We start from the raw sequence: 26,958 nt of genomic DNA, 5'->3' as shown, positions 1-26,958 counted from the left end.
TTTTTTTACCTGTACTAAATACTCGGAACTCTGTTATTCTTTTCTTAACTTACTTTATTTAAATTCAATTAGTTAACATATAGTGTATCATTAGTTTCAGATGTAGAGTTCAGTAATTCATCAGTTGCATATAACACCCGGTGCTCACTACATCCCATGCCCCCCTTAATGCCCATCGCCTAGTTACCCCATCCCCCCACCCATCTCCCCTCCAGCAAACCTCAGTTTGTTTCTTAGAGTTAAGAGTCTCTTATGGTTCACCCTAGTCTCTGATTTTGTCTTATTTTATTTTTCCCTCCCTTCCCCTATGATCCTCTGTTTTGTTTCTTAAATTTCACTCTGTTTTTCTTTTTTAGTTAACATTTTTGAGATTGTTTTATATTATTAAGTATTACTTTGACTTACTTCTCTTAACTCGGAGAATTCCATTGTTTGGATGAATAATAATTTAGGTAATTAGTCCTATTTTAACAAACATTTAGGTTGTTTCAGTCTTAAATTTTTGGTGTACACCTTCAGGAATATCAGAGGACAAATTCCTAGAAGTGGAATTCCTAGGTTAATTAGGTTGTGGATTCCAAGTATTGATACATATTGGCAAGTTTCTCATCAGGGAGACTGTATCAAACTACACCGATAATTTGAGAAAGCATTGGTTTTCCTAATCCATCATCATCAATACTATCTATCATCAAACGGTTTATTCTAAAAAGTGACATCTTATGATATAGTTTAAAACTGAATTCCTTTAAGATGAGTGGATTTGAGCGTATGTTTATATGTTCAAAACCATTTGTTTTTCTTGCCTGAGTCAATAAACACTTGATGGCCTACACTATGCATAGTTGTTAAGCTCATTACTGGAGATACAGTGATAAACAATACATAGCCTCCACAGACCTAGGGGAGAGACAGACCAATGATTCACAGTTACAGTGGTCAATGTTTAGTATAATGGTACAATGGGAACATGTTGGAGGCACACCCATCACAGTTCAGGAGGAGATCAATGGAGCTTCTAGCGGAAAGAGACTTGTAAACTCAAATCTAAGGGCGATGTAGTAGTCAGCTAGGCAAATATTAGGGATGGGAAGAATGTGGAAAAGGAGGCAGCAGACCCATGTGTGCAGAGATGAGAGCAGAGAGCATCTGGGACTTGTACATAGTCCTGTTCAGACCGGCACTGTCAGAATAGGAGGAAGGGGAGGTGGCAGGGTTGGTCCTCCACCCACTAATGTGGCCTTGGAAATCAGGGGTTATGAACTTTGCCTTAATGACAGTATGACATAACTGGAAGATTTTCAGATAGAGGATAACAGAGCAGAATATCTTAGGGGTTGAGCTAGAGAGTTGATTGAAGAAGGTATGGTGAGCGGTTAGGAGGCTGTCCAATAATTCAGGTAAGATGATGTTTCCTTGGTCTTAGAGATACACTAGATATTTGTAGATCTCATTTAGTATTACTATTGAAGTGCCTAATTCTCTCAGTCCTTCCTGAAGATGAGGCACACTGCACAGGGGCAAAGAGCAACCACCTACAACCAGACAACCTGGGTAGGATTCCTGGCTCTGCTAGTTTCTAGTTGCATGAGTCTGAACAATGGGGGAAGTTCCTAACATTTGAGGGGTGCTGTGAAGACGTAGAGAGAGGCATGTGAAGTGCTTAGCACATCACTTTCTTATAAAAATGAAGGCTTACTAACCACTAGTTGTTCTTATCATTTTTAGTATTACCTGCCCTCGTTCCACTCTGGCAGTGTCCCGCCCTTTGGCTTATTATAATGTGCATATGGAGAGAATTAGAGTATGTGGAATTTTGGAGAGATTTGAAGTCTCTTGTTCAATCTCCTAATTCTAGTTATGAGAAAACAAAGGAAAAGAAATCAATCTGTGGTTGCACAGCGCCGACCTGAAATTCCTCACTGGTCTGGTTCTTTTATGACAGGTACATGTAGGTGTATATTTTGGTTACTACACTTAGCCTTAAGTACGGATCTTTCTCCTATTTGTTGACAGCAGCGATTTCTTGGGTGGAAACTCCTAATTTGGAAAACAATCTGGCTTACACACACTGTAGCGCAGCATTCAAACCCCATAGAGCTTTGGGTAATCTTAGAAACAAAAACTCAGAGTGAGGTGGATGACTAAATCTAGAGAGACTCCAAGCTTGGGTTGTTTTTTAGCAGTGGGGTCTGACGTGGTTCAAAGCCCCTCCTTGGGCGAGCTCCTCCTCTCCTGGCTCGACCAGGCACAAGCACCCTGTGCTCGCATCCTCACTTTTGCCTTCTGGATTCTCTCAGCCTTTCCGTTTCCCTGGGGCCCCTGCAATCCCATTCTATCGAATTAACAGTTGTTTAGGAAGACCCTGCTACCTATAAGGAAGACGGTGGGCTGGCTGGAGGATGCAGGGATGAAGGGGTCCCAGCCCTTGCCCAGAGGGAAAGGAGGGAGGAGCTTCGCCTGTATCTTAAAGTTGACCCCCCCACACCGCTTACTTTACCCTGAGCACAAATTCTCTCCCGGGTTCGCCCCGAAAGCGCTCCTACATCCCCGATAGGTTTCCCGCGTAGGGCGGCTTCTGTCTGGCTCGAGCTCCGCGCAAGCAGCGAGCGGTGGTGTAGAGAATGCCGCCCCGGGCACCGGGCATTGGGCATCAGGGCACTGGGACCAAGGTGGGCGCTACCGCTCAAGGGCTGACTGCCTGGGCAGGGCGCCTCGCCCGTCCGGGTCCCAGCCTTCTCGTGTATTAACCAGGGCGCGGCACGCTTCCCCCTGAGTTTCCCTCCGGGGCTCTCCTCTCCCGATCTCTGGGCTCGTGCCCAGCGCCCCGCGCCCGGGCGGCTCCCCGTCCCCTTCCTCTGTCCTCCTCTCCCGCAGCCCGACGCCTCAGGGCGGAGTTCAGGTTCAGTTCTGGCTCGTGCCCCCGATTTAGGAAAAGGCCAGGGGGGCCGGAGGGCGCGGGTTGGCAGAGGGGAGGCAGAGGGGGGCGGAGGGAGATAGCCTCTGATTGGTCGGGGAGGGGGAGTGGAGGCACGGAGTTTCCCACAATGCTCCGGTGCGGTGCAGCCGCGGATGGATGCTGCGGGAAGGGGCTGCCATTTGCTGCCCCTGCCAGCGGCGCGCGGACCTGCTCGCTCTCCTGCAGTGGCGGCCGCCGCCCGCGCCGTCAGCCGGCCCGGCCTCTGCAGCGCCGCCGCCTCGGCTCCCTCCGCGGCCGCCGGAGCGGTCGCCATGAACCCCAGCTCCTCGGCGGGAGAGGAGAAGGGGGCGACGGGCGGCAGCAGCAGCGGCGGAAGCGGCGCCGGGAGCTGCTGCCTGGGCGCCGAGGGCGGCGCGGACCCGCGGGGCGCGGGGGCAGCGGCGGCGGTGGGGGCCGCTGCCCTGGAAGAGCCCGCGGCCGCCGGCCCGAAGGAGAAGGACGAGGCGCTGGAGGAGAAGCTGAGGAACTTAACTTTCCGGAAGCAGGTCTCTTACAGGTAGGCGCGCGAGCCGAGGCGGCGGGGAGACAGGTGCCGCCGCGGGGCTGAGACCCGCTCTTGTCCCTCACAGAGGCGCTTCCCCGGAGTTGGGGGCACCTGGCTCTCTGGCTCGCTGTCTCTTTTTCTCTCTCTTCCTCTCTCCCCCTTGTGGGGAGATGTAGTCTCTTCTCATCCCAGCATTCTGGGCTGGAGGGAAGCTAGGAGCGCCCGCTTTCCCTCTGGAACAGGACAGAGGACTGGGTCCCTGAGGTCAGAACAACAAGGAAAATTCGCGTGTGCGCCGGAAAGGGGGGGAGGGTGCAGACACAGATGGAGATGCCTCGTTTTCTTGAGAGAAGTCTTCAAAGTTGTCCCTAAGCCGGTGTCATCTATAAACCACTCCCCCTACATTCTAGATTTCCTTGGATGAACCTTTGGCACTAACTTGGTAGTTGAGATCGCCGTACAGGCAGGCTAGAACAGGACTGTACTGAAGAGAAACCCTTAGGGAACTTGGCCCTGCACCGAAATCTCCCATGAAGGAAGGGTCGATGTGCATCTAAGTCTGTAGATACCCAGCTGGTTAGGGGGTTACCTGTACATGTGCTCTCTCCCCCTCCCCTGGCTATACCCAGCAGGAGGAGGTGGGGAACCCACTGGCAAGCCAGGGGTGAGTGCGAGAATGGGACCATGGATGCGTTTGTGAGACAAGGACAGTGTAGGATAAATGGCCACCAAATTATGATAAAAGATTACCCCACATTGTCTCAGGATCTAAAAATGAGAAATGAGGATTCAGTAGGTTCTCCGCTGCACCTCCCCACCCCCATCCCCAGGCAAGGATAAAGATTTGGAGAGGTTCAGAGTTTCAGAGACTATCCTTACTGTTTTATTAGTTTTAAAGTCAGGATCATACATAAGCATAGAATTACAAAAATTTGCACTTGCTAGGGCTTTGAGCATTTCTTGAAAAGGGGTCAGTAAAAACATTATTGTGACCCTACTCCCTTGAGCCAGCAGTCCTTTCCAGAAACCCATATAAAGTATTAAGCCTGCCACACCATGTGCTGTTATGTAAGCAAAAGCAGATGACAGAGGTGTGTGGGTTTGTGAGGGTGTGTGTTGTATTTATGGGGGCATGTGCGTGAATCATTGGGATCCCCGCAGGCATTGCCTGGACAGGAGGCCCCAGGCACAAGGGCATGTGCTCTGTGTCTAAGTGTCGGTTGGCTTCCGATGACTCGGAAACGGTCTTCCCGGTGAGGGTGTAGCTCCCGCGTCCCTCGCGTGCATTTTGTTCACTGTGCATTGAGGGAGTTTCCCACTTGACTTGCTCTTTTACTCACATAGATCAGGATCAAATGAATCTTTATATTTTTTGGTTTCTAAAAATAGACAGGTGCTGGAGAGTGGGGTAGCTCTAGGGAGGTACGCTAGGACACAGGCAGTTCTACTTCCTAGTAATGATGGCCTACCTGGCCCTTCGGGGAACAGGGACTACATTCAGCCTAATTTAGGAACTGTGAGTTGGGGGGTTGATTACATTGAGTGCATTTTGGGTCTGGGCTCCTGAGCTGAGAAACTCTCCTGCGCTCCTGGTATTCATCAGACTCCTCACTACACCAGGTAGGGCCGCAAAGCAAGGGTTTGCAAGGGAGATCATTTCAGCTTGCCTCTTGGCAGGGGTTATCCTCTGAGCCTGTCTCCTGGACCCGGGTACCGTGTGAGCGGGACAGGGCTTTCTGGATTGCACGCTCGCACATGCCTGTGTAAGTGTGTGCACACACAAACGTAGACATGGACACGGCATTTTTAAAATAAAGGAATAATAATACTGCATTTGCCTTACGATCCAGAGAGGTGGATCCCACTTTGTGAACATTCCCTTTTAAATAAAGCTTTACAATCTCCAATTCAGGGAATCACCTGCCTCAGCCTCACCTCAGGTGGCTGGTTAAAACTGCCTGCCACCCCAGACTTGCAAAATCAGTCTGTGGGTGGGAGTTTTTAACAGCCTCCTCAGGCAATGCTTAAGCACGTTAATATCTGAGGATTGCTGCCCTGTTTTCCCCCCAAGGCTGAACAATTGATCTTTGAGCTCATAAGCAGTGCCCAGCCAAACAAGGCCAGGTGGTCCCAAAGTCAGAGGGAAGCGAGTGAAAAATAAGTGATTTCACCTGGCGCATGTTTACCCCGGGTAACACGCAGAGTGTCTCCATTTTCATTACTATTTTTTTTAGAGGCATGGTGAATGGCCTCCGCACTCGCCATGGCCGCCATTCCAGCTGGATTCAGACGTAGCTGCGCCTTGACCATTTTGCCGGTGGGTTAGTAAGTGGTCTGGGAGGAAAGGACAGCTCTGGCTGGAGTTGGGCATTGGCTCCTCAGGGAGGACCACGCCGCCTCACTTCTGGGGGTGCCCAAGGACAGTGCCTGGTGGGAGTTCGTGGAGAGAGGTTGGGAATACCTCACAGGATGGAGTCTGAGCAAAGCGGTTCGCTTGGTGAGTGAAGTATGGGTGCTTGTGGAAGGGGGGTCGTTTGAGGTGGGGAAGAGGAGATGTGCAGGTAGGTAAAAAATATCTTTTGCAGAACATGGGTATTTGCAGAATGACACTTGACAGGAAAGAAGAAGGGGGCTTTGGGAGAGGGTGTGCGTGTGCGTGTGTGTAGGGGGGTCTCATCTGCTCCTTCTGTTGCTAAGGAACATATAAGCTAGATTTTAAAAATAAATGAGGAGTGGGTGGGCATATGCAGTGACTCCTGTCTTTTTAGGAACTGGAGCCCTTTACAAAAAGCCTTTAAATAACCATTTCTGGAGGCAGATTATTCATTTTGCTTGACTTTTACTTTGTTAAGTAAAATAAACTCCTTTATATACCCCTAGATTTCCCCTCATTATCTTTTCTTTCTTGGCTTTTTTTTTTTTTTTTTGGGGAACCATTTTTCCCATGAGGAATTTTCCTTTATGTCAGATTCTGCTCCCCTAGAGCAAATAGTCTCTGTAGACTGTAAAGCTAAAGGTTTTAGAAGGGAGTGCAAGTGAGCTGGTACTTTTCTCTTAAAATTACTACTTCCTTTTTCTTTGCAAATTATGGTTCTGCGACATGATACATATGTGCCAAAGACTATATAATGTGTAGGAACTGTTTTTTTTTTTTTAACTGCTGTAATTCCCATTTAAGTTAGTAAAAAAAAAAAAAAAAAAAAAAAAAAAAAGGCTTTCAGAAATACACAGGGGAGGGGAAGGAGAGGGTAGCTGGTATTTATTGTCTCCTGTGTACCAGGCACTGCAGTGAAGTACTATGGCATATGCCATCCTATTTACTTGTCATGATAGTCCCGTGGTGTGATTATGGTTCTTTCTATTTTATAGACAATGAACTTGAGGTAGAGAGCTTGGATAGGAGGCAGAATGGAAACCCAGATCTGACTCTAAAGGGCTGTCTCTTTAGACCACGTTCTGCTTCCCTAAACATTCATTGCAGGTTCAAAGTCTCTCCACATGTGTTTAAGGGCATGTGTGTGTGTGTGTGTGTGTGTGTGTGTGCGTGCAGTGTGAGCTGTTCTTTCACCTTCTCTGTAATATGCCACAGGTCATTATATATTGTCTCTTACACACATTGGATCATATCCCTTTGGCTATATAATTTTAAGGAATCTCTCCACTATTTCAGAAATAAAAATGAATATAAATCCATGATCACCAAAACGTATATTGGTTTTGCTTCTTAGAACAAGACCACCTACATGACACCTGCCATCATTATGAAGATACCCCTGTTAGAGTTTCATATGCCTTTGAATAAAAATTACACAGATTTTGTGTAGGTGAACCTAGATCCGGTGAAGAACTGGCCTATGTGAACCTCCTTGAGCAGCCCAAAATAAACGATGAGGTGTGATTTCACTGGTAAGAAGGCCTGGGCAAATACCATTACCTCTAAGATGTTGATGGTATGCTTCAGCTTCTCTACTTGTGCACCAGAATGGAACTGCCAAACTCTCCTTACAGGGAGATTTTGGTATACGATAGAAGGAGCCGGCAGGAAGGATTAAAGTCCTTAGGTTAGACAACCCCGTAAAAAACGATTTGTTCTATAGTATTTCCATTTTTGTTTTGTCCTGCAAAGCAAGATTATGTGATTATAAGAAAGACCAGTGGGATGTAGAAAGCCAAATAGGACCGCATGAACACTCCTCTTCCTCGCACGAGAATCAGTCATGTGGGGGGGACCTTTTCTTCTCCTGGGTATCAGTGTGCGGCATCCTCCTTTGTACATCAATTTTATTTATTTTATGTTTTATGCATTTGTTCACTATTTAGAACCTTCAGGATCAGATGGAAACTTTGGTTCTAATTTGATGTTTCCTTCCTCAATATTTACTTAAGGACTTGGCTGAATGTGGACTTCCTCAATCAGGACACTGAGTGGGCAAGATTGAGCTTGAACTATCGTCCAGAGTACTTAATCTGCTCTAGTTGGTCTTTCAGAGGCTTGGTTTTTACATGGGAGAGTGACAGCATTGGACCCCGTGGCATCAGGGGGAGGAGGAGTTGAAGGGAGTTTTGCGGGTGTTCATTTCTGTTGTGGCAACAACAGCATTGCCTCATAGGGTCAAATTAAATTAGACTAGAGCTAGCTCTTTGCAACATTTCACTCTCTAAGATGAGAAAATGAGGACTCCCAGCAAGGGCCCAGGCTAGCTGCACCTTCCCTGCCTGACTGGGCTGGGCTCTGGGATGCACATCCTTTCGGCAACCCTGAGTTGTTCTTGGAGTGGGCTCAGAGGCATTCACTGTGTGAAACTGGAAGTATCTGGAAGGACCATTGCCTAGATGTTGACATGACATTTACTTTCTTACTTGGGTTTACGTTGATAACACTGATCCTAATTACTTTTTCTGAAACCCCATAATTTTAGTTTTAGGACAGTAGTTACTCCCCATTAATGGTGGATAACCGAGGGACAAAGGTAAGGAGAGAAAGTCTAAGCTGCAGGTTTCTTTTCTTTTTTTCTTTGAAATTTAATTTGGATGAAATAACTATAAAAATGGACTAATTTCAAATTGTTTGAACTGGCTGGAACTATTTGAACTGTTGGAATTGTTTGGACTGGTTGGAATGTTATGCCTATTGCAAGAGCAAACGCATGCAATGTAGAAGAAGGTTAAAGAAATTAAAATGCCAAGTTATGTCTGCTTGCACATAATGCCCCCATAATTCGTCTCTGGCTTGTTCACCAGGCAAACTCCTCTTGAGGATTAAGCTCCTAAGTGTCCACTTTTTGTGATAGGTGGTGGGTCTTCCCATGTCCTCATGTGGCACTTTCAGAAAGCTGGGTTCAGACTTCATTATAATTTTCTGCTGTGGAAATTAGACTAGGATTTGAACCCAGTGCCTTCTAGCTGGTCTTGGGCATGTTATATGACCCCTTTTAGGCTCGTCATATTCCTCTCTAAAATGGGGTAATCCTAATACCTACCTTCGAGGTTTGTGATGAGAATTGCCTGAGTTACTTTATGCAAAGGACTCTGCACAGCACCTTGCACAGAGTTAACTTTTCCAATTATTATTATTCCCCGCTAGGTTGTTAGCTCCTTTGAAGATGCAGATCGCACCTTCCCATTTGACTCTCTGAGTCCTGTTCTTACTACTCAGGAGGTGTTGGATAAATATTTATTGGATGAGGGAATTTAATTGCCTTCTTTAAATAAACCACTACTCTTACCATTCCTTGTCCATCTCAGTCGTGATTTTCCTTTCTACTGAAAGAAAGGTTTGCCTTTTTCTCATTTACACGTTGTCCAACAGCCCAGAACTGTGTTTCTGTTTACAGCTTCCTGTGTGAGTACCTGCGTCAGCCGTTCAGCCCACTGGTGGAGCCTGGAGAGGGGTGGCCGAGCTCTTACTTAACCAGCTATTTGCGGCGTGTCAAAGAAAAGGCCTTAATTTGCCTTCGGAGTAGCACTAATTAGCTCCCTGGCTCTCTTTCTGTCTGTCTCATCCCTTTCCAAGGGGGCATCATTGATTTCCTCCTCGGGGAATTTTTCTGTGGACTTCTTTATCTGTGATTAGAACTTAGAACGCCAGAGAGACGGCTACCCCACGTTTCTGGACTCTGTCCTGACTGCTCTCCGGCCAGCCCCAGGTTGTGACACCAGCGGCCCCCCTGCCGTATTCCCTCACTCTGCCCTTGCGGCTCACCTGATTTTCCACCTTGGGTGGAAAAGTTATTTTAGGAAGAATTCCTTTGTTGACTTAGTGACTCTTAGCTTTTGTTTTGTTTTTCACTCACTCAATAACAAATCCTTCAAAAAAGTGCCAGCTACTTTTTATTCACGTACATTTAGAGCACGTGAATGACCTGGCACCCTCAGAGTTCAAAGGGAGGGGACACAAGCACTGCTCTGGTCTTCTAGAGAAAATCAGATCATCAGGTGTGTGTGCACTGGCTGAGGGAGGGGACCGTGCTTGGGTAAAAGGGGGAAGAAGGCCCTTTGCAGATGAATTTTCATGGTCTTTCCTTCCAGCCCTGAGGTTTTGTAAGAGCCTTGGAAATGGAGCAAACACTGTTTTTTGAAGGCAACAGCTTTCTGACAGGGACTTCTGTAGTCCTTAACCTTCCCGCATTTTGCTTAAGTGGAGATTTGCTGTTAGATTTTTGGATTCATAAATGATGCTCTGATAAGAACCAATGTTGATATAAGCTATAACATTAATGGTCTGACTTGCTGAATGGAATGGGGAAACAATCAAAGCTTAAAACAGTAAGAATTAAACTGCAACCAAATCTCATTGTTCTTACTCTTCAATGTCATGAGAGACAGGTGGAATAGCCCTGGTTCTAGAGCCCTACCACCGGGGTTCAGTTCTCTATCTGTCTCTGCCTGCTGTGTGACCTCAGGCAAGGTACTTAATCTCTCTGTGCCTTAATTTCTTCATCTATACAATTGTAGTGATAGGAATACCCCAGCTGGTGGGATTGTTGGAAGGTTAAGACTCATAATGCTCCCTGTCACAAAGTAAGCTGTGAGTGTGTGTTAGAGTGGTGTCTTTCATACTTAAGTCCAATTAAGGAGATTTGCTTATTATTCTTCAAAATGTTGAACAGTAGTCAAATTTCAGTCACTACCAATAAAATTATTCAGATAATATGAAAATAAGATAGCCTGATACTTAGGAAATTTAGTTTATAGGTTTTGGCATTTACTGAGGTATAGAATATGTACGTTTCCTTTCACAACTTATTAAAAATGAGTTGACTCTTACCAGAGGGCGTGAAGGGGATCACGCCGCCTCTGAGTGCTGTGGGAATTGGAGCGGGCAGGAAGCCAAGGTCAGAGAAGATGGGCAAGGTGAGTGTGCAGAGCCACAGGGGCCCACACTCCCAAACCGGTCATTTAGGAGCAGGAAGCCGGACATGGAGGATTGGGTAACAGGGGTCTGAGAGCTTCAAGTGTCAGGAATAGATAAGTAGATAAAGACAGAGGTCCTAGAAATAGAGTTGTCACCAGGGACAGAGGTTATGTCTCTTCTAGCCTGGCTCGATGGTGTCTGCTTTGTGTGGCCAGACAATGGCCAGCCGCCCTGTCCTGGCCATCAGAGAGAAAGCTTCCCAGATGCTACCTGTCCTGGATTATTTTAGAAATGGAAGGCTTAGGCTTCTGGGATGTTCTGTCTGTTTTCCCAAGCAGGCCAAACCACAGAATTTACTTTTTAAAATTGTAGGTGATTATTAAATATTTGTTGAACAAATAAAGCTGGCTCAGAACTGTGGAGTAAGTACTGAGGAAGTTAATTTTTTTTTTTTTCTACAAAAGGCAAAGGAAAGGCAGTTTGGTTGCTTTTGTGTATCATGTAGATTTTCAGGAAATAGCCAGAAAAAAGACTCCTTGAAAAGTCCAAAGTATATTTTTAAAAATGTGTCATCCCTTTGTATATCAGAAAGATGTCAAAAATCCTATGGAAAAATACATTTTTGTTTTAAAAACACTTGAAAGCAATTTGTTTAAAGATGAAAGGGGGCTTTATATAAGCTTATGTAGAAGCAGTTGGAAAGGGTTCCACATATCACTTTTGAGACAAACTTCTGGAGCCTTCTTCAAACTGAAAGGACTGTGTTCTCATCACTGTCCTTACGTATATAACCAGTTTTGAGGCAATCTCTCTCAGACAGAGAGCATTCCCTGTAGGGGTTTTTGAGAAAAGAGCCTGATTTAAAACAGTTTCTTCCTTTTAAATTGGCCCCCTCTCCATGCAAAGACTAAGCTATGGCATATTTTTGTCTCTCTCCAATTGAAGCACTGTCCTCAGCATCTAAAGTAAGACAGGAAGTGGAAAAACCTTGAACCCCAGAAGCCTTACAGCGTGATCTTCCCTGGCAGAGTGAACACCCATGGGGCCGCTGAGCCTTCCTGGTCTACCCTGCCTTTTCTCACAATGACTTCCAAACCAGCAGATACCACTTGTCCCTGTCCTTCCCGGTGGCCTCTGACAGACCTCCCCCGAGGCAGTGAGGACAGCTCACAGACTTGCAAAGTTTTTGTGCAGCACAGGTAAGAGAAGAAACAAGCTCTTTTTAGGGTTCAGACTTGGACTGCAAGTGTTAATTTACTTAACTACCTACTTGTGACTATTAGTCAGTATAAGGTACTGATTTTATTAAGTGTTTACTCTGTGCCAAGAGCTGCTAAACATTTTATAGATAATATTTCATTTAAGCCTCATTGAAGTCGGGACTATTATTACTTCCATTTTACAGACAAGAGTATTGAAGCTTAGCGTTTGAGCAAGTGGCCTGAGGTCACCAAGCTAGTGAAATGGCAGAGTTAAGATCCTTGCCCCTATTTGCCTATCACTTTCCTAATGCAGCTTTTCACTCTAGTTCTTCTTTCAACCTTTCCCACTGCCCGTGTGCCAATAGCCCTATTTTCACCATCTGATGGTTTATCAGACTAACATCCCCTGGGAGGAGAGACTTGTGGGCCCCTCATTTTGGTGAGTCCAGCCAGTCCTGCCACAGGACAGAGAGACAGGTTGATTGGCCGACAGAGCAAGAATTCCTTCCTTGTCCAGGCATGGACTCAGCCCTGTGAAGAGCTCCGTGCTACCAGCAACTGTAGGTGGGCCGGGATCGAGCTTTCCTTGGTGGCTCTTTCTACAACTATATGAATTTTCCATTGCCTGAGATGGGGGAATAAACCCAGGTTCCTGGGGCGGGGAAATGATTTGCAGGGGTTACAGCCCAGGACGTGCCCCCTCCTTTAAATTCTACTTCCAGTACAAGACCTTGTGATTTTTTGGAAGCAGAGTGGGACTTGACGGGAGTGGTTAACAGTACAATGGCTTGGGGTCCAGTGAAGAAGTTAGCACTGATTTATGTGTACTTTATGTGGTTGAAATAGCACAGTAAGCATTATTTGATTTTTTTTTTTTTTATAAGTATTCTTAGGAGAGTTGAGTCTTCACCTTTGACTGGAGGGCCTCTTCAGGCAGAAAGTACTTGCAGTATAAGTTTATTCAGAACTACACCCTCCAGAATTCATAAGTATATGCATGTGTGCTGTTAGAGTCACCTAGAAAGTTCCAAAGCATGATTTTAAAAACCTGAGTCATTCTTTCCCATTTGAAGAAAACCTTCAGAATTTCTTAGCAAAATAAATCTCTAGTTCAAAAATAAACGACAAAGCTATTTAAAGATTAAAACAGAAGCTTTCTATGAGCCAGTGTGGAATTATAACAAAATCTAAGGGATTTTTTTTTTTTTTTAAAGACAGATTTCTGGAGATTTCTTGCACTGTTAATACTGACTAAATATAAGTACTTATAATAAAAATGTGTGTGGCGCTTTTCGGGCTTTACCATTTATAAACTGCTTTCATGTACTTGATCTAATTTTACCGTCAGAACGATCTTAAGCAACAGGTGGGGTAGGTTCCGTAGCCGTTGTACATTTCAGGAAACTGGCATGACCACTGAGTGAGTATCCCAAAGCCACGAGCCATTAAGGGGCCCTGCCAGGCTTAGGCTAGCTTTTGGATGTGAACTCCCATGTTCTTTTCACTTTGGGGCGCTGCTTACCGTGCTTCGCTCTCTGGGAGGGTCCATAGCAACATCTCCCTTTTGTTAATTTTATTTACTTGAATTTATCTCCGTTGTCAGTCACGACGGACAAAGTTGGAATCAGTCACTGGCCGGCATATCAAATCCATATCGCATTGACAAGGAGGATGACCTCATGGTCAACCTCATTTACTCTTTCTGTACATTCAAAACGTGAAACCACCAGCGGGATGGTTTATGTTTAATCCTCCTTCTGGGTGGGGAAAAAAAAAAAAGAGAGAGAGAGAGAAATATGCAGGCTCTTCCTTTGCATTTAGTTGCTAAGCGGCAGCCATTTCATTGTAAAGGAGATTCAGTTCGAGTCATGACATAGGTATTCCAAGAATAGCATTTCATTTTTACAGCAACCGCGTCTCACGTCTCCACATAACATGTGCTCCTGTGGCTCCGGGATTTTAGGGGGAGAAGTGGGCACCTCGACACATTTGCTGAATATGTGGAGAAAATGCCATGTAGCTAATTACCTAAGCACCAAACTCCCGTGGTTTGTGGCCAAGATTGCGCAGCACGCACAAGCTCCTTGCACTTTTAAGGATTTGGAAGTGTCTCCAGAAAACACGACTGCCAAACAGGTATGCTTTTGAGGTCGTATTTGACATTCACTGAGAACGTCTCCATGGAATGTTCTGGATAATTTAGAATTCTAAGTTTTTGAAGTAACATGACATATAGAATATAATTTGGTTGCAGCAAGGAGTTGGATCATGGACAAGATTTCATTGTATTGAGATTTTGCTGGCAACTGAAGGCGCTTAAAAATGAAGATAAAAGAAAAGACGGTACACGCTAACATAAGTCTTGGAGTTTAGTTTTATCAGCAAAAAGCATATGAGTATAGAGGAAGGCATGTTTCTAAGACATGGCTGTGTGTGATTCTTCTCTAGTTATGTGTGTAGAAGAGGAGATGGTCCAATTACAGAGCTGTCAGGTGGTATTTTTTTTCTGATTGCACTCTCATTAATTTTGAAAGCTGCATGATCGTGTGCGTGGAAGCCCATGACCCTGCTTTTCCAGGCATTTCTGTCATTTCTGCTCTAGCTTATATAGACTGTTGTGAAATGTATGTGTATCAAGACAAATATACTTTCTTTAGTGAACTGCTTCATGAGAGTTGTGAAGGGAGCAAACTTTGCTGTTTTCTAAGAGGGCGCTGCACACCACCATCCCTCAGTCCCCTCCCCAGGCCATTTGAGAGAAAATACCTCTTTCCGGGAGCAGATGGGATGCTTGGAAGCTGGTCTTTAACTTCCAGTAAATTGCCCTCCCATTTATGGCAAAGTACCTCTTCCAGGAACTAGAAGTAATGTTCAGAAGAAATAATACATGGATGAATCCACAAATGGCGAACAGTTACTCCCACTGTGGTGTGGGGTCATTAGTATAGTTGTTTTTAGCATCTCTCCAGCAATTAGTGCTTCTCATATATTTCATGGTGCACTTTTTACAGTTACTTAAAACGGCTTTAGTGAAGCAGTTCTGGTGTTATAGGAAACCTGCATGGAGAAATCAAGTCAAGAGGTGTGGAAAGGAGAGGACTGGAATCATTGACTTCTCTCCTGCCATGAAGCCACAGAGGAGTAAGAGCCTCCATGTCTTTCAGAAAAAGCACTTCCGTGGTGCTCAGTGGTGTATCCTCAGCATTATTAATAGTAACCAGTATTTATAATAGTATGTTACCAGTAACAACAACAACAACATTTATTGAAGTCTTATTATATGTGCCGGGAACTGCGCTAAGTGATTTGCATACTTTATTCCAGTTAATTCTCACAATGACTTTATGAGGGAGGTGCTAATACTATTTAGCGTTTTACAGAAGAGGAAACTGAGGCACAGGGTGATGAAGTACCATCTCAGGACCTCACAGCTATCAAGCAACAGAGCCAGGATCTGAATGTCAGGAGAACTCCTTGGGCAGTGCACTTAAACATTGCCATGTGCTATATCCCAGTATATCCCAGTATAAATGTATAGATATGCCCTGTTTTCCTCTTGGGAACCACCTCTCTCCTGTTGTGTACAGTCTTGTGGGACTGTACGTCAAGCTGCCTGGCTCTGCACCATGGAGGCCAATGAGGTCTTTGGAAGATGTCATGGCTGGCTTCCTCTTACTGCACTGATACTATCTTAGGGCATATGACCTGAGTCTGGACATTCAGACTCTTTTGGATTTGACCTCTTAAAAGCTGTCAAAGGGAGTGCCAGTTTGTTCATATCCATTAGCAGTACCCTGGTAGGACAATTCCTGCTGCCCTTGCTGCTGTCTATTCCAAGCATGGATCCCCCAGTCTTTCGATTAATTATGAACTATCCAACATCTTCCCAATGAACTTCCTCTTTAAGTTAAAACAAAAACAAAAACCTAATTGATAAAGTGTCATTGGCAAATGGTCCACCAGCAGAGGCTGGTGACTGTATTCCACAGCAGGAGTTCTTGGCTACATTAGGGAGAGTCATATACTGTGTTACGTCTAATTGTTATAAAGTTTTTATTATAGGGAAAAATAAAGTATTACCATTTAATGAATATTTAGCATGACTTAGGTACTTTGTGCCTCCTGTTTTGTTGCTTTCTTATTTAATTATCACAACAACTGCCTGAATTAGTTATTTCTACTTTACAAATGAGGACACTGAATCTCACAGAGGGAAGTAGTTTGCTTCAAGTCAAAGAGGTATTAGTTGATGGGATCAGGATTCAGACTTAGTTCTAAGTCACTCAAGGCTTACATTTTCCCCCATGATACCATGCTGCCTCCACGTTGAGGCTAAACCCAACTCCTTTATTTTTTGCCTATTGGCATTACATTTGCATTTCTAGGGCTATTCAGATTAACCCTCCCCTTTTTTTCTATATGATAGGTCTTCAAGTATGTGAAGTCAGGTATCATATTTCTGTTTCCTTAGACTAAACCATCTCCGCCTTTATTTTTCAGTTAATCCCTTATCTAAAGGTGATTGCAAAGCCACTGTTCTGTCTGTCCCTAATTGGACAGCACCCTGGTTTATCCATGGCTTTCTTCATAAGAATTGAGCAGTAAACTAAAAGTGTGGTCTAATCAGGATCACCACTATCACATGTGGTGTCTTTGTTCGAATTAGAAACAGGTTCCAAGTCTAAGTGACAAGTTAATAAAAATCCTCCTTTACTCCTGAGCTGGGTCAGCCCCAGAGCCAGGATCTAGCCTGTGGTGGCTGGCACTCAGTGTGAGTTTCAGTCTCCACCTGCCCCCCTCCTCTGGGTGTCCTACTGCAGGGCACAACCTGTGTGTATACAGGTACGGCTCTAGGGACTTAGTTCCCTTGCTGTGGCCATTGGCTGCCATGAGTGTATGGATTAGCATGGGTTCAGGCCAATTGCTGTTAAACTTGTTCCAAAAGCCAAATATCTAGGTTGCCAATTCGACAAATTACTGATGAAATTTCCAATGCCTAGCTTAGTTTGCAGCCATTTCACTTAAGGTTTGTCATTTCAGTTTGGCTAAATGTTTATTTGGCATGTTTTATATTTATTTCAGACACCAAGCACTTGTAGAATATTCAAGATTCCTTTCCCTTTTCTCCCTCCCTCCCTCCTCCCTCCTTCAGTCCCTTTCTCTCTTCTTTCCTAAATAAGAAATGTCAAGCTCTCTCTTAAGAACTATTTACTATAATCTCTATTTTTCAGACTTATGCCCACATCGCCCTCCCCTTGACCCTGCTGCTGATGGAGAAATGCCTGTGGTCAATCCTTCTAAAACTGGCTTAAGCTATTTGTCTGTGAGGTTTTGGTGAACTTTTTTTTTTTTTTTTTTTTTGAGATTTTATTTGTTTATTTGACAGAGAGAGAGAGAAAGCACAAGCAGGGGGAGAGGCAGAGGGAGGGGGAGAAGCAGGCTTCCCGCTGAGCAGAGAGCCTGACATGGGGCTTGATCCGAGGACCCTGGGATCATGACCTGAGCCCAAGGCAGAGGCTTAACTGACTCAGCCACCCAGGCGCCCCTGGTGAACTTTCTTTTAGTGCTTTGACACAGAGCTTATAAAGAAATCCATCTGTGCTTTGACTACACCTATATTGGGTGGCCAAAAAGATTACTTATTTGTCCAGAGGATAGCATGTTACTGTTTTAGATGAGAGGGCTGCCCAATATAGTAGACACTAGCCACATGTGCCTATCAGAAGAAATTGCATACATTAAATTTGAAATCCAATTCCTCAGTCACACTAGCCACATATTAAGTGCTTAATAGCCAAGGTGACTAGTAGGCACCATATTGAACAGCACAGATACAAACCATTTTCATCACCGAAGACAGGTCTATTGAACAGTGCTGCTTTGAGAGATTAGCGTCAAGACACTAATTTATCAAACCCCTAGAAACCTCTAGCCAGTCATCCTTAAATGACAACATTGAATGATACAGTTCTTGAATTAAGAAGTCTAGTTCTCTAATTATGAAGTTATACCTCAGAGGTATAAGTAGGAAGAGGAGAGCATTGAAGACAGGGAAAAGAGGAAAGTCATTCTTGGTGTTCTCCATCATTTTGCTTGTCATGTGTTCCTCCCCTCCTCACTAGAGTGGTGACTGATTTCTGTAAAGGTAAGGACAGGAAACTTGTCCTCTCTTTTCTTTGGAAACTTTCTCTTCCTGTGAATTGCCAGATATACAGAGCTCTGTGCAGGAGGGAACAAGTTCTGTGGCTTTTGGGTAGACCAGCTGTCTTGCCATGAAGAATACTTAACCCAGCTTGTAGTTGTTGTATTTGGAGTTAGAGTGAAGGGTGGGGGAAGATCTCCATCAGGAGATTCCTGAAATTTGGCAAGGGCATGGTCCAAGATGCAGGGTATGAACTTGGAATACAGAATGTGTAGCTTCAGGTTCCGTGTCACAGAAATTGCTTATTATGCTCTGTTTTATTCTTAACATTAGTTCTCATCACTTTCAATAAATATTTATTGTAATTCACCGAGGAGGCATGGAAGTGAATGCATGGACTTGAACCTTTAATGTGGCTCACCTGGTTCTTACAGGCAAGACCTTAGGAGACTATGAAAAGAACTTCAAGGACAAAGCAAAAACCCCAGGAGAATCCTTGTGTGTTTGTGTGGATTCTCTCTGGTGCTTTGAACTGCCAATATTGCACACAAGGGTATTCTAAAAATAACCTGAGTAATGTGCATCCTCAGCTGAAGGGAGTGAGATAATTTGTGAGGATGATGAGAAATGGAAAAGAAGAGAAGCTTTAGAACATGAGAAATGAAATACATGAATCTCCCTGGTCTCTGAGGCTCTCCCACGCATCGAGTGCTTTCTTTGAAGTCTTGATATTGAAAATCAGGAAAAGGTATAAAAAAAAAAGGCATCAAGGGGAGAATCACTGGGTTTTCTCACCTATGTTTTATAACATGAGCAGTTCCCTGGATGAAAACTTACCCGTTTTATAGGAATAGTTATAGAAAACTCACATGTTGTATGCATAAAGCGCTTGTTCAAGCCCTTTCTGAGGAATCCAGAGTTGACTAACATATGATCTCTACCTTAAAGTTGATTCAAACTATAACTTATTGGGGAAACAAATAAAAAATGTGTTGGGTGCCTACTGTGTGCCAAATACTATGCTAAGTGCTAGAAATAAAAGAGATGTAAGAAGTTCTGTTATCAAGAATTTATGGTCTAGTGAGGGAGAGGCAGGGAATTGACCTGTAACAATATAGAGTGATAAGTACGAAGATTCAGGGATGGTCAGGGGACCCCAGAGGAAGGGCACCTATATCAGATAGAAGAATGGAAAAAGATCTTCTAGAGCAGATAATGGTTAAGCATGCCTTCAAGATGGAAGAGAGGATAGCTAAGTGAATTTGTTCATAACCCCGATTCAATGGAGGAAATGTACCTTTAGGTTCCAAATGGCAAACTAGAAGCAGAATTTTGGAACACATTCCATTTACTTTTGCTCTCTTATCAACAGCCCCTGAAATTAGCCATTTGAATTTTTTGGCATGAAAGCTTTCCGCAGTCTCCACTACCTAGAAATCCACACATGGAGGATCTTTACTAGGAGTTATATTTACTCTATACCTCTTAGACAGCAGCTTGAAAAAATGTAAACAGTAGGCATAAAGTGATGCACGTGATCATTTCTGGGTTGTAGAAACACCAAAGAGGTGGAGAGAAGTTAGTTCTGTTTGGGAGTTTTCTTGAAACATTGGCTTTGAAGGATTGGTAGGATTCCAACAAGAGGAGAGAGGGCACAAGGAGGGCGGGTATGGAAAACAAGCCGGGCAGAGGGACAGTATGAGAAAGGACTTGGGGGGTGGAAACTAATAGTGTGCTGGGGCAGCCATGTGAATTGTGGGATAATTTTGCTTTGAGCATGGAGGTACGTAGTGAACGGTGAGGCAAAAAAAGCAACTTTAATGCTCATTACAGAAAGCCTGAATGCCATCAGAAGGATTTGAATTTTGTGGTTAACAGAGAGCCATTGGAGGTTTGGTGGCAGAGAGCTGAGGCTCTGGACCCAAATGTGGGAAAGTCCTTGTTCTTCCTAGATCCATTGCTAATTCCTCTTTCTGGAGACACTGTTATTACTGCAGAAGCCATTGCTGCGAAAGTGGCACGTGTTCCTTACCCTGCCATGAAACCTTCCAGAGTGGACAAGAGCTTCCCTCCCTCCCTCCTTCCCTCCCTCAGGGCATGAAGAGGGAAGGGAGATCCCTGTTCTCTCAGCAGTGGCCACAGTAACTGAGAGCCATCCTCCTCTCAGGCCTCTGGGACAACAGGAAGGAGGAAGGAGAACAAGAAGAAGGAGGATGAATCTCAAATCCATGAAAATCTGGGAAAGATCGAGTAAGGAGAATGTGAGATGTATTCAGAGCCTGAACCTGAAACTCATTTTTACATAAAGTCATGTAAATAAGCAGTTAGATTTGATGTCATTAGTTAATACTGTAGCTAGACAACATTGTCCTAAGTTCTAACCAGGTAAACCATAGAGAAAATTTGGGAGTTTAGGGTGTCTTAGAGCTGGGAACTTTCTTTTGTTTTCTTTCAAGATTTTATTTAAATTCTAGTTAGTTAACAGATAGTGTAATATATATATATTAGTTTCAGGGGTAGAATTTAGTGATTCATCACTTGCATATAATACCCAGCGCTCATCACAATGAGTGCCCTCCTTAAACCCCATCCCCCTACCCACCTTCCTTGGGAAGTTTCTTTCTAATCTGTTTGGAGAAACTCCCCAAATCACATCATTGAAATTTTGTTAATGAAGTGGAAAGTTTTTTCCCCCCCTCTAGATTCCAATACCTAGAAAGCATTGAACAAATTAATAGAGAAATATGTGTTCTGAATTTATTAGACAATAGTAGCCGAGCAGCTTAAACATTGTTCACTGTCAGAGGACTGTGTTACTGTCTAACACTATTACATGAATAGGGATTGGCTGGACCAGTTAATAGAAATACAGATAATTTTGCAGCCAGGAAAAATTTGCTTTCAGCTGCAAACTGCATACTCTTTTCAGACCTAATCTTCAGTAAATGGAGTGCAGCATTGTGGTGGAAAGTCAGTGTGACCAATTCTGTATCCCGGCTTTTATGCCTGCTCCTGAAGGATTAGGACGAGGCCCAGTTCATTCTCTGCATTATGTACATTGCATTGCAAAAGGCTTGAGAGCTGGCCCACACCCCGCGTTCTGGAAACTCATCACTTTTCTCATATAAATGGAAAATAGAGCAAAATTGGGTAGAAGAGAGAGCAACTTGGAGATCAAACATGCGGGAAGGAGTAGGAGCTTGGTACAAGGCCACCCAGAGTGATGAATAGCGCTAGTCTTGGGCCCACAGGCCCACACGGCCTGACTGTTGTGGGGACACAGCCTGCAAACTAATTTAAGGATTAAGATTAGAAAACTCTCTTTGTTTACCTTTCAACAAACCTACTTGTTAATAATATAGAGACTACCAAACAATGCCATAATTGGATTTGATAATAGTAAACTGTAAGATGCAGAACTTTTCCTTTCCATGTTACTCAGGGAAACCGCTTTTGTTTTAAATGAAAAAAAAAAAGGGACCCTCAAATATTTTTCCCTGATAGCTTTCTTTCAAACATATTTATTCTTCACTGTCCTAGGTTGACAAAGGCATGAATAAAATTAGAAAATAAGTCTGTTAATGTGTCTTTGTCTATCCCCGTTGGAAAGTACTGCTACCGTGTGTGTGTGTGTTCAGAAATGGAGTTACCTTGTTTGTGTGTCACTAGCTAACCCTAGGATAGGTCTCACTCTCTCTGAAGTCCACTGTCCTCACCTGAAAAATTAAGCTGGTGATACCCACTACACAGCATGATGGTCGAGGTTGCGCGGAATGACGTACGCACTCTATAGATTGTAAACCCTATCTAAACGCAAGGTACTGCCGCACTCCAGCCACGCGAAATCACGTGTGTGCCATCTGCCATGGAATGATGTGAAGACCTGGTGAACGTCTCGGGTGATTACATTTCTTCATGACAGCTCTGGAGCGTAGGTTTGCCAGTGGTACACATCATTTTGGAGATGTGCTAATGCAGGCATGTGAGGGTTAGCCAACTTTTTGTTTCAGTTTATATCATATTTACTTAAATAAAAGCAGTACGTAAGTGTAACTTGCTGCCTAGCTCATAGTTAACTAGAACCAACTTTTGTTTTCATTTGTAAATATAACATTTATTTAAATTAAGGTAAATATGTACGTAGAGCTTAATGCATAGTTTGTAGTTAACTGACACAGGCTTGCAGCAAATCTGTGATTCCCTTCTCTGTGTTTCTCCCATACTCCCATTTCCCCAGAGCTGCTGTGACGTGTTAGCTGTTTCTTCTGGATTCTACACTGCTATTTATAAATGATGTGTTTTTGTAATCTCTCTCAATTGTTTCCTGTGAGAAGGTGAGGATTTCGTTCTCTTTTGTCCCTCTGCATGCATTCCTTCTTTCATCTTTCCAGTATGCTCAGATCACAATTTTATTTAAGTTGTCCATAAATGCTTCTATTATTGACTTTGTAAATCTTATGTATGTCTGAGCCACTCAGTGTGCTACTGAAGACATTTCCTTCTTTGTATTATTGGACTCATTTAAAAATATATATTTTTACTTGGACTAGTTTTGAATTCTTCCACAAACTTCTTAAAAGAACCATACATCTTTTATGGTTTCTGAGTAGACAGCTATCCTGGTTCCCTCCCATCTCCCCCTTTCTGGGCTGGTGGATACCACAGCGATCCTTCTTCCCCATTTTCTAAATTTCCTAGATTCCTTCTTTGGTTTATGCCTCATTCGGTGGAGCATACGATTTCAAGAGCACCAGGACCCACCACATTCTTGGATAGGCTTTTTTCCCATCATATTTTTATTTATTTCTTTATTACTTCTTTATTTTTTTTTCCCCATCATATTTTTAGATGACCAACTGGAGAGAGTTTCCCAGGAGGTGGCTTCCTCAGACAGGGTGCATAGGACGTAGATATTTTGAGTCCTTTCATGTCTGAGAATATCTTTTTTTTCCCCCCTCACTCTTGATCAAGAGTTTTTCAGGGTATGGAGTTCTAGATCGGAAATAATTTTACCTCAGAGTGGGGAGGGCGTTTCTGGGTTGCTGCTCTGCTTCTAAGAGTTGCAGTTGAGAAGTTCAATTCCACTTGGTTCTCAGTAACTTTGGTGTTGTTGGGTTTTTTTTTCCATGCTCTATGGGTTTAATTTTTTTTTCTCTTTATAGTTAAAGAGAATATGTGCCTTAGCATAGGTGCATATATTCTTGGTGTGGGAACTCTTTAGATCTCTTCAATCTGAAAACTTCTGGTTTTAAGCAATTTTCTGGTATTATTTTCCACTTTATCTACTGGTTTTCTCTGGAATTTATATTCTATAGCTACTTGTATCTACTGGAATATTCCTCTAATTTTCTTTTCTATTAAAAGTTCTCCTTTCCTTTTATCTGCCCTCTGGGGGATTTCCTCATGTATTTTCCATCCTTTTATTGGATTTTTAATTTTTTGTGATCCTACTTGTAATTTCTGAGAGTTCTTATTTTCCAGAGTTCTGTTTTTTTTTTTTTATAGTACTCCATTCTTGTTTCATGGCTTTAATATCTTCTTTTATTTCTCTAAGGATATTAATGATTTTTGGACATTTTGTTTGGCCTATATTAACTTTTCTTTTTCAAAAAAATTATTTTTCTTTTCATATTAGTACCTCCTTTTCATGTTGGGGTTTCTATTCCAATGTCTCATGACCCATTCATATTTAAGAGAGGCCCCAAAAGGCTGCATGCAAGCTTGGTGTGCACACACGTGACTTGTGAGACCACTAAGCTTAACTATGGCGTGATTGGTTGGGGATGTAGTTTGTTTTATTGGGGAAATCCTAAACATTAATGTTCTGTTCAGTTCTCTGAGGAGAATGCTCTACTTTCCTTTTAAGAGGTTTACACCTGTTACTTCTCTGGAGCTGGAATTTTTACTCTTCGGTGTATAGATTTTTGGTTGATCTCTCTGCCCTCAGTGGAGGCACTCAGACTCAAACTCAGGTGTGTCTGGTGTTTCTGAGTCTCTCTGGTTGGATCTCTTTAGGGACTAAATCTCTAGCCTCCTGGCTGTGTGCGGCAGGAGTAGCCACCAGACTGCTCAGAGGGTGGGGCTCTAAGCAGTCTCTGTAAAGCCTTTGGCCTGCTTTCAGGCCCCTCCCCAGCCTCACCTTCAGCTGTGCCCGGACCCTCTCATCCAGAGCCCCTCATTTGCTTCTCCCTCCTTGATATACTTAATTTCCAGCATCTCCTGTCCTGCCTGCACTCAGTCACCTCTACTCAGTTCACTCTCCAGCTTCCAAAAATCTTGTTGCCATCCCTTTTGCTAGCAATCCTGACTGTTTTCTTTGTTCATGTGAAATTAGGTCTCTTATTTCCTTTACTTTCATTTTAGTGGGAGTTTCCAGAGGGAGCTGGGATAGAGGTATGTGAACTCACTGAACGAGAAGTTACTTACTGTTCTTCCTCAGTAAGAACAATAGGAAATTTGACAAATGGTGTATTTTTCAGAATTTTTGAATAGACAATCCTGTTGTTAGTTCATCTAAAGGAGTTTCCTTGGGGCGTTTTGTCTGTCCCAACTCTGTGACATGGGAAGGAGTGGTAATTTTGCATCATTTTTCAAGCAGTCATGTACAGGAGATCCCTCCTGTCACTTTCCTCAGGCATTTTGCCACGATCCACTTGCATTCATTCAGTTCACCATCAGCCTTGTAGCCATCAGCTAAAGTTTCAAAATACCCGTCTGATTTCTAGTACCGCCTAAACTCGAGCCACTGGTCTTTGCCAGACACAACGTTCTCGGTCTCCTGTCTGTAGCCTGTGCTCTCCTGGTTTTCTGGGAAGCCCTGAGGTTTGTCATTGTAGCAGCTCAGATGCCATCCTCCCCAAACACCCAGAGTTCATTTAGCACCAAGGAGGTGCTCGGTCTGGGATTTCTGAGGGACTGTCAGTGGGGAGAGGCTGTTGTTAATGAGGTGTAAATTGGCAGTAACTGGGGAGGGGCAGCTCTCCCTGGGCTAGGCCCCATGGGAGGGGTAGATCGCTATGACGCTTGCAGAGAAGGCTGCCTGCGGGCTGGCTGTGGGCTGGAAAGACTGATTCCTGGCAACGGGAGGCCTTTGCACAGTGCTGGGAGATTGGTCTAGGCTCACACAGCCACACCTCTGGAGCTGCTGCCAGCTGGCGAATCTCTTGGCTAGTTTTCTTGGCTGGCTTTTCTTGCAAGTAGGAGAGGCCATGCTCAGTCATGGGGTTTTCCCAGACAATGGAGAGACAGCCAGGAAGACCCACAATCCCCAGACACTGTCCTTGGGGCTGGTATGCTAGAAGGTCATGAGGTTGGGGTGGTTGGTGGAATAGCAGGTCCAACTGATGGGAGAAGGGAAGGTGTCTATTCCTCTTGAGCATTTGTCCACCGGTCTTGCATGGAAGACTCAGCCACTAAACTGTTTGCCTGAGTGCCCTCATCAGCTGCTCTTCTAGGGCCTGGAAGGTTCACCCTTCTCACAGCCCTTTTCACATTTGAGTATTGCCACCAGAGCTGTGGCAGAGCCATGGGTAGAAACTACACTCAAAACCAGAAACTCTGCTCTGGTACAGAGAAAAAAGGCGAAACAGGTGGAGGGGGGATGTTGTACAGATGGTGAAATGACTTTGTGCCTCCAGGGCTGTGACTGATTGGAGCCCCTGGATGTGGAATCTGTGTATCTCTTTGGGTGATCTTGGCAAATCTCTTAAATTCTCTGACTTTTGTACCCTCTGCCTTTTCTTCTATTTCTCTTTATCTCATTTCCTCTGACTTTATAAAGAACTCACTGGGTGCCAGTCTAGATGCAAAGATGACTGAAATGAATGAAATGTAGTCCCCATCTTCAACAAACCCACTTTCCAGTGGAAGAAGACAGATATACAAACAACATAGATTTCTACATGATGAGAAATGCACTATATCAGAGGCATGTAAAAAGTGTCACAGATGATGGAGGAAGGGGGCAGTAACGCTCTCTGAAAGGTCAGAGAATGCTTTGTAGCAGTGGTGATGTTCAAACAGATTGCCGAAGCTTGATTCTGTACCCAGACAAGGAATGAAAGCGTGTCTAGAGAGGTCAGAGCATAGTCACGGCAGCTTGAGAAAGCATGGTGTCTTCTAGAAAAGGGACGTTGTTTGTTGATCCTGGCGTGCAGCTGCCAAGTGCCTGGTCTGGAAACAGATGGGCTCAGATGATGGAGGGTGCTGCTCGCTGAAAGAGTTTGGACCTCACCTTATTGGTGGTGGGTTGTGGAGAACCAAGATAACTTACTAAGTGAGGAGGCTGGGCTCAATTAAGATCCCTTGTAGTCTGAAATTCTTGGATCCTCTGTGTGGGTATAAAGATGTGGGTCTGGGAACACAGCTTCGTTGAGGAGTGTTATCTGGTGTAACGTCTGTGAGTAGGTGTTTAAATGTGGGTTGGACTCCATAGCTATATTAAGAGGTAACGTCAAGTGGGGTGTGGAGCTCCAGGTTTTGAGTTAAGCTGGCGTTTAAATATCCAAGTCTTGGGGCGCCTGGGTGGCACAGTCGTTAAGCGTCTGCCTTCAGCCCAGGGCATTCTGGGATCGAGCCCCACATCAGGCTTCTCTGCTGGGAGCCTGCTTCTTCCTCTCCCACTCCCCCTGCTTGTGTTCCCTCTCTTGCTGGCTGTCTCTCTCTGTCAAATAAATAAATAAAATCTTTAAAATAAATAAATAAATATATATATATGTGTATATATATATATCTCCAAGTCTTGGGGCGCCTGGGTGTCTCAGTCAGTTGAGCTTCCGTCTCTTGGTTTCAGCTCAG

General features: G+C 44.1%; 1 protein-coding gene across 1 annotated transcript in view; it reads left to right on the top strand.

The window, feature by feature from the left end:
• Positions 1 to 3,072: 3,072 nt before the first annotated feature.
• Positions 3,073 to 26,958, top strand: part of DGKI (diacylglycerol kinase iota) — a 415,071-nt gene continuing 391,185 nt past the window's right edge. The window contains exon 1 of the mRNA XM_026511631.4: positions 3,073 to 3,476. Coding sequence (XP_026367416.3) covers positions 3,073 to 3,476 — 404 coding nt within the window. The remainder of the gene's footprint in view (positions 3,477 to 26,958) is intronic.

This window comes from Ursus arctos, unplaced genomic scaffold, assembly GCF_023065955.2.
Source record: "Ursus arctos isolate Adak ecotype North America unplaced genomic scaffold, UrsArc2.0 scaffold_3, whole genome shotgun sequence".
Lineage (NCBI taxonomy): Eukaryota > Metazoa > Chordata > Mammalia > Carnivora > Ursidae > Ursus > Ursus arctos.
The sequence above is the reverse complement of the archived record's forward strand: the minus strand, read 5'-3'. Positions and strand labels throughout refer to the sequence as shown.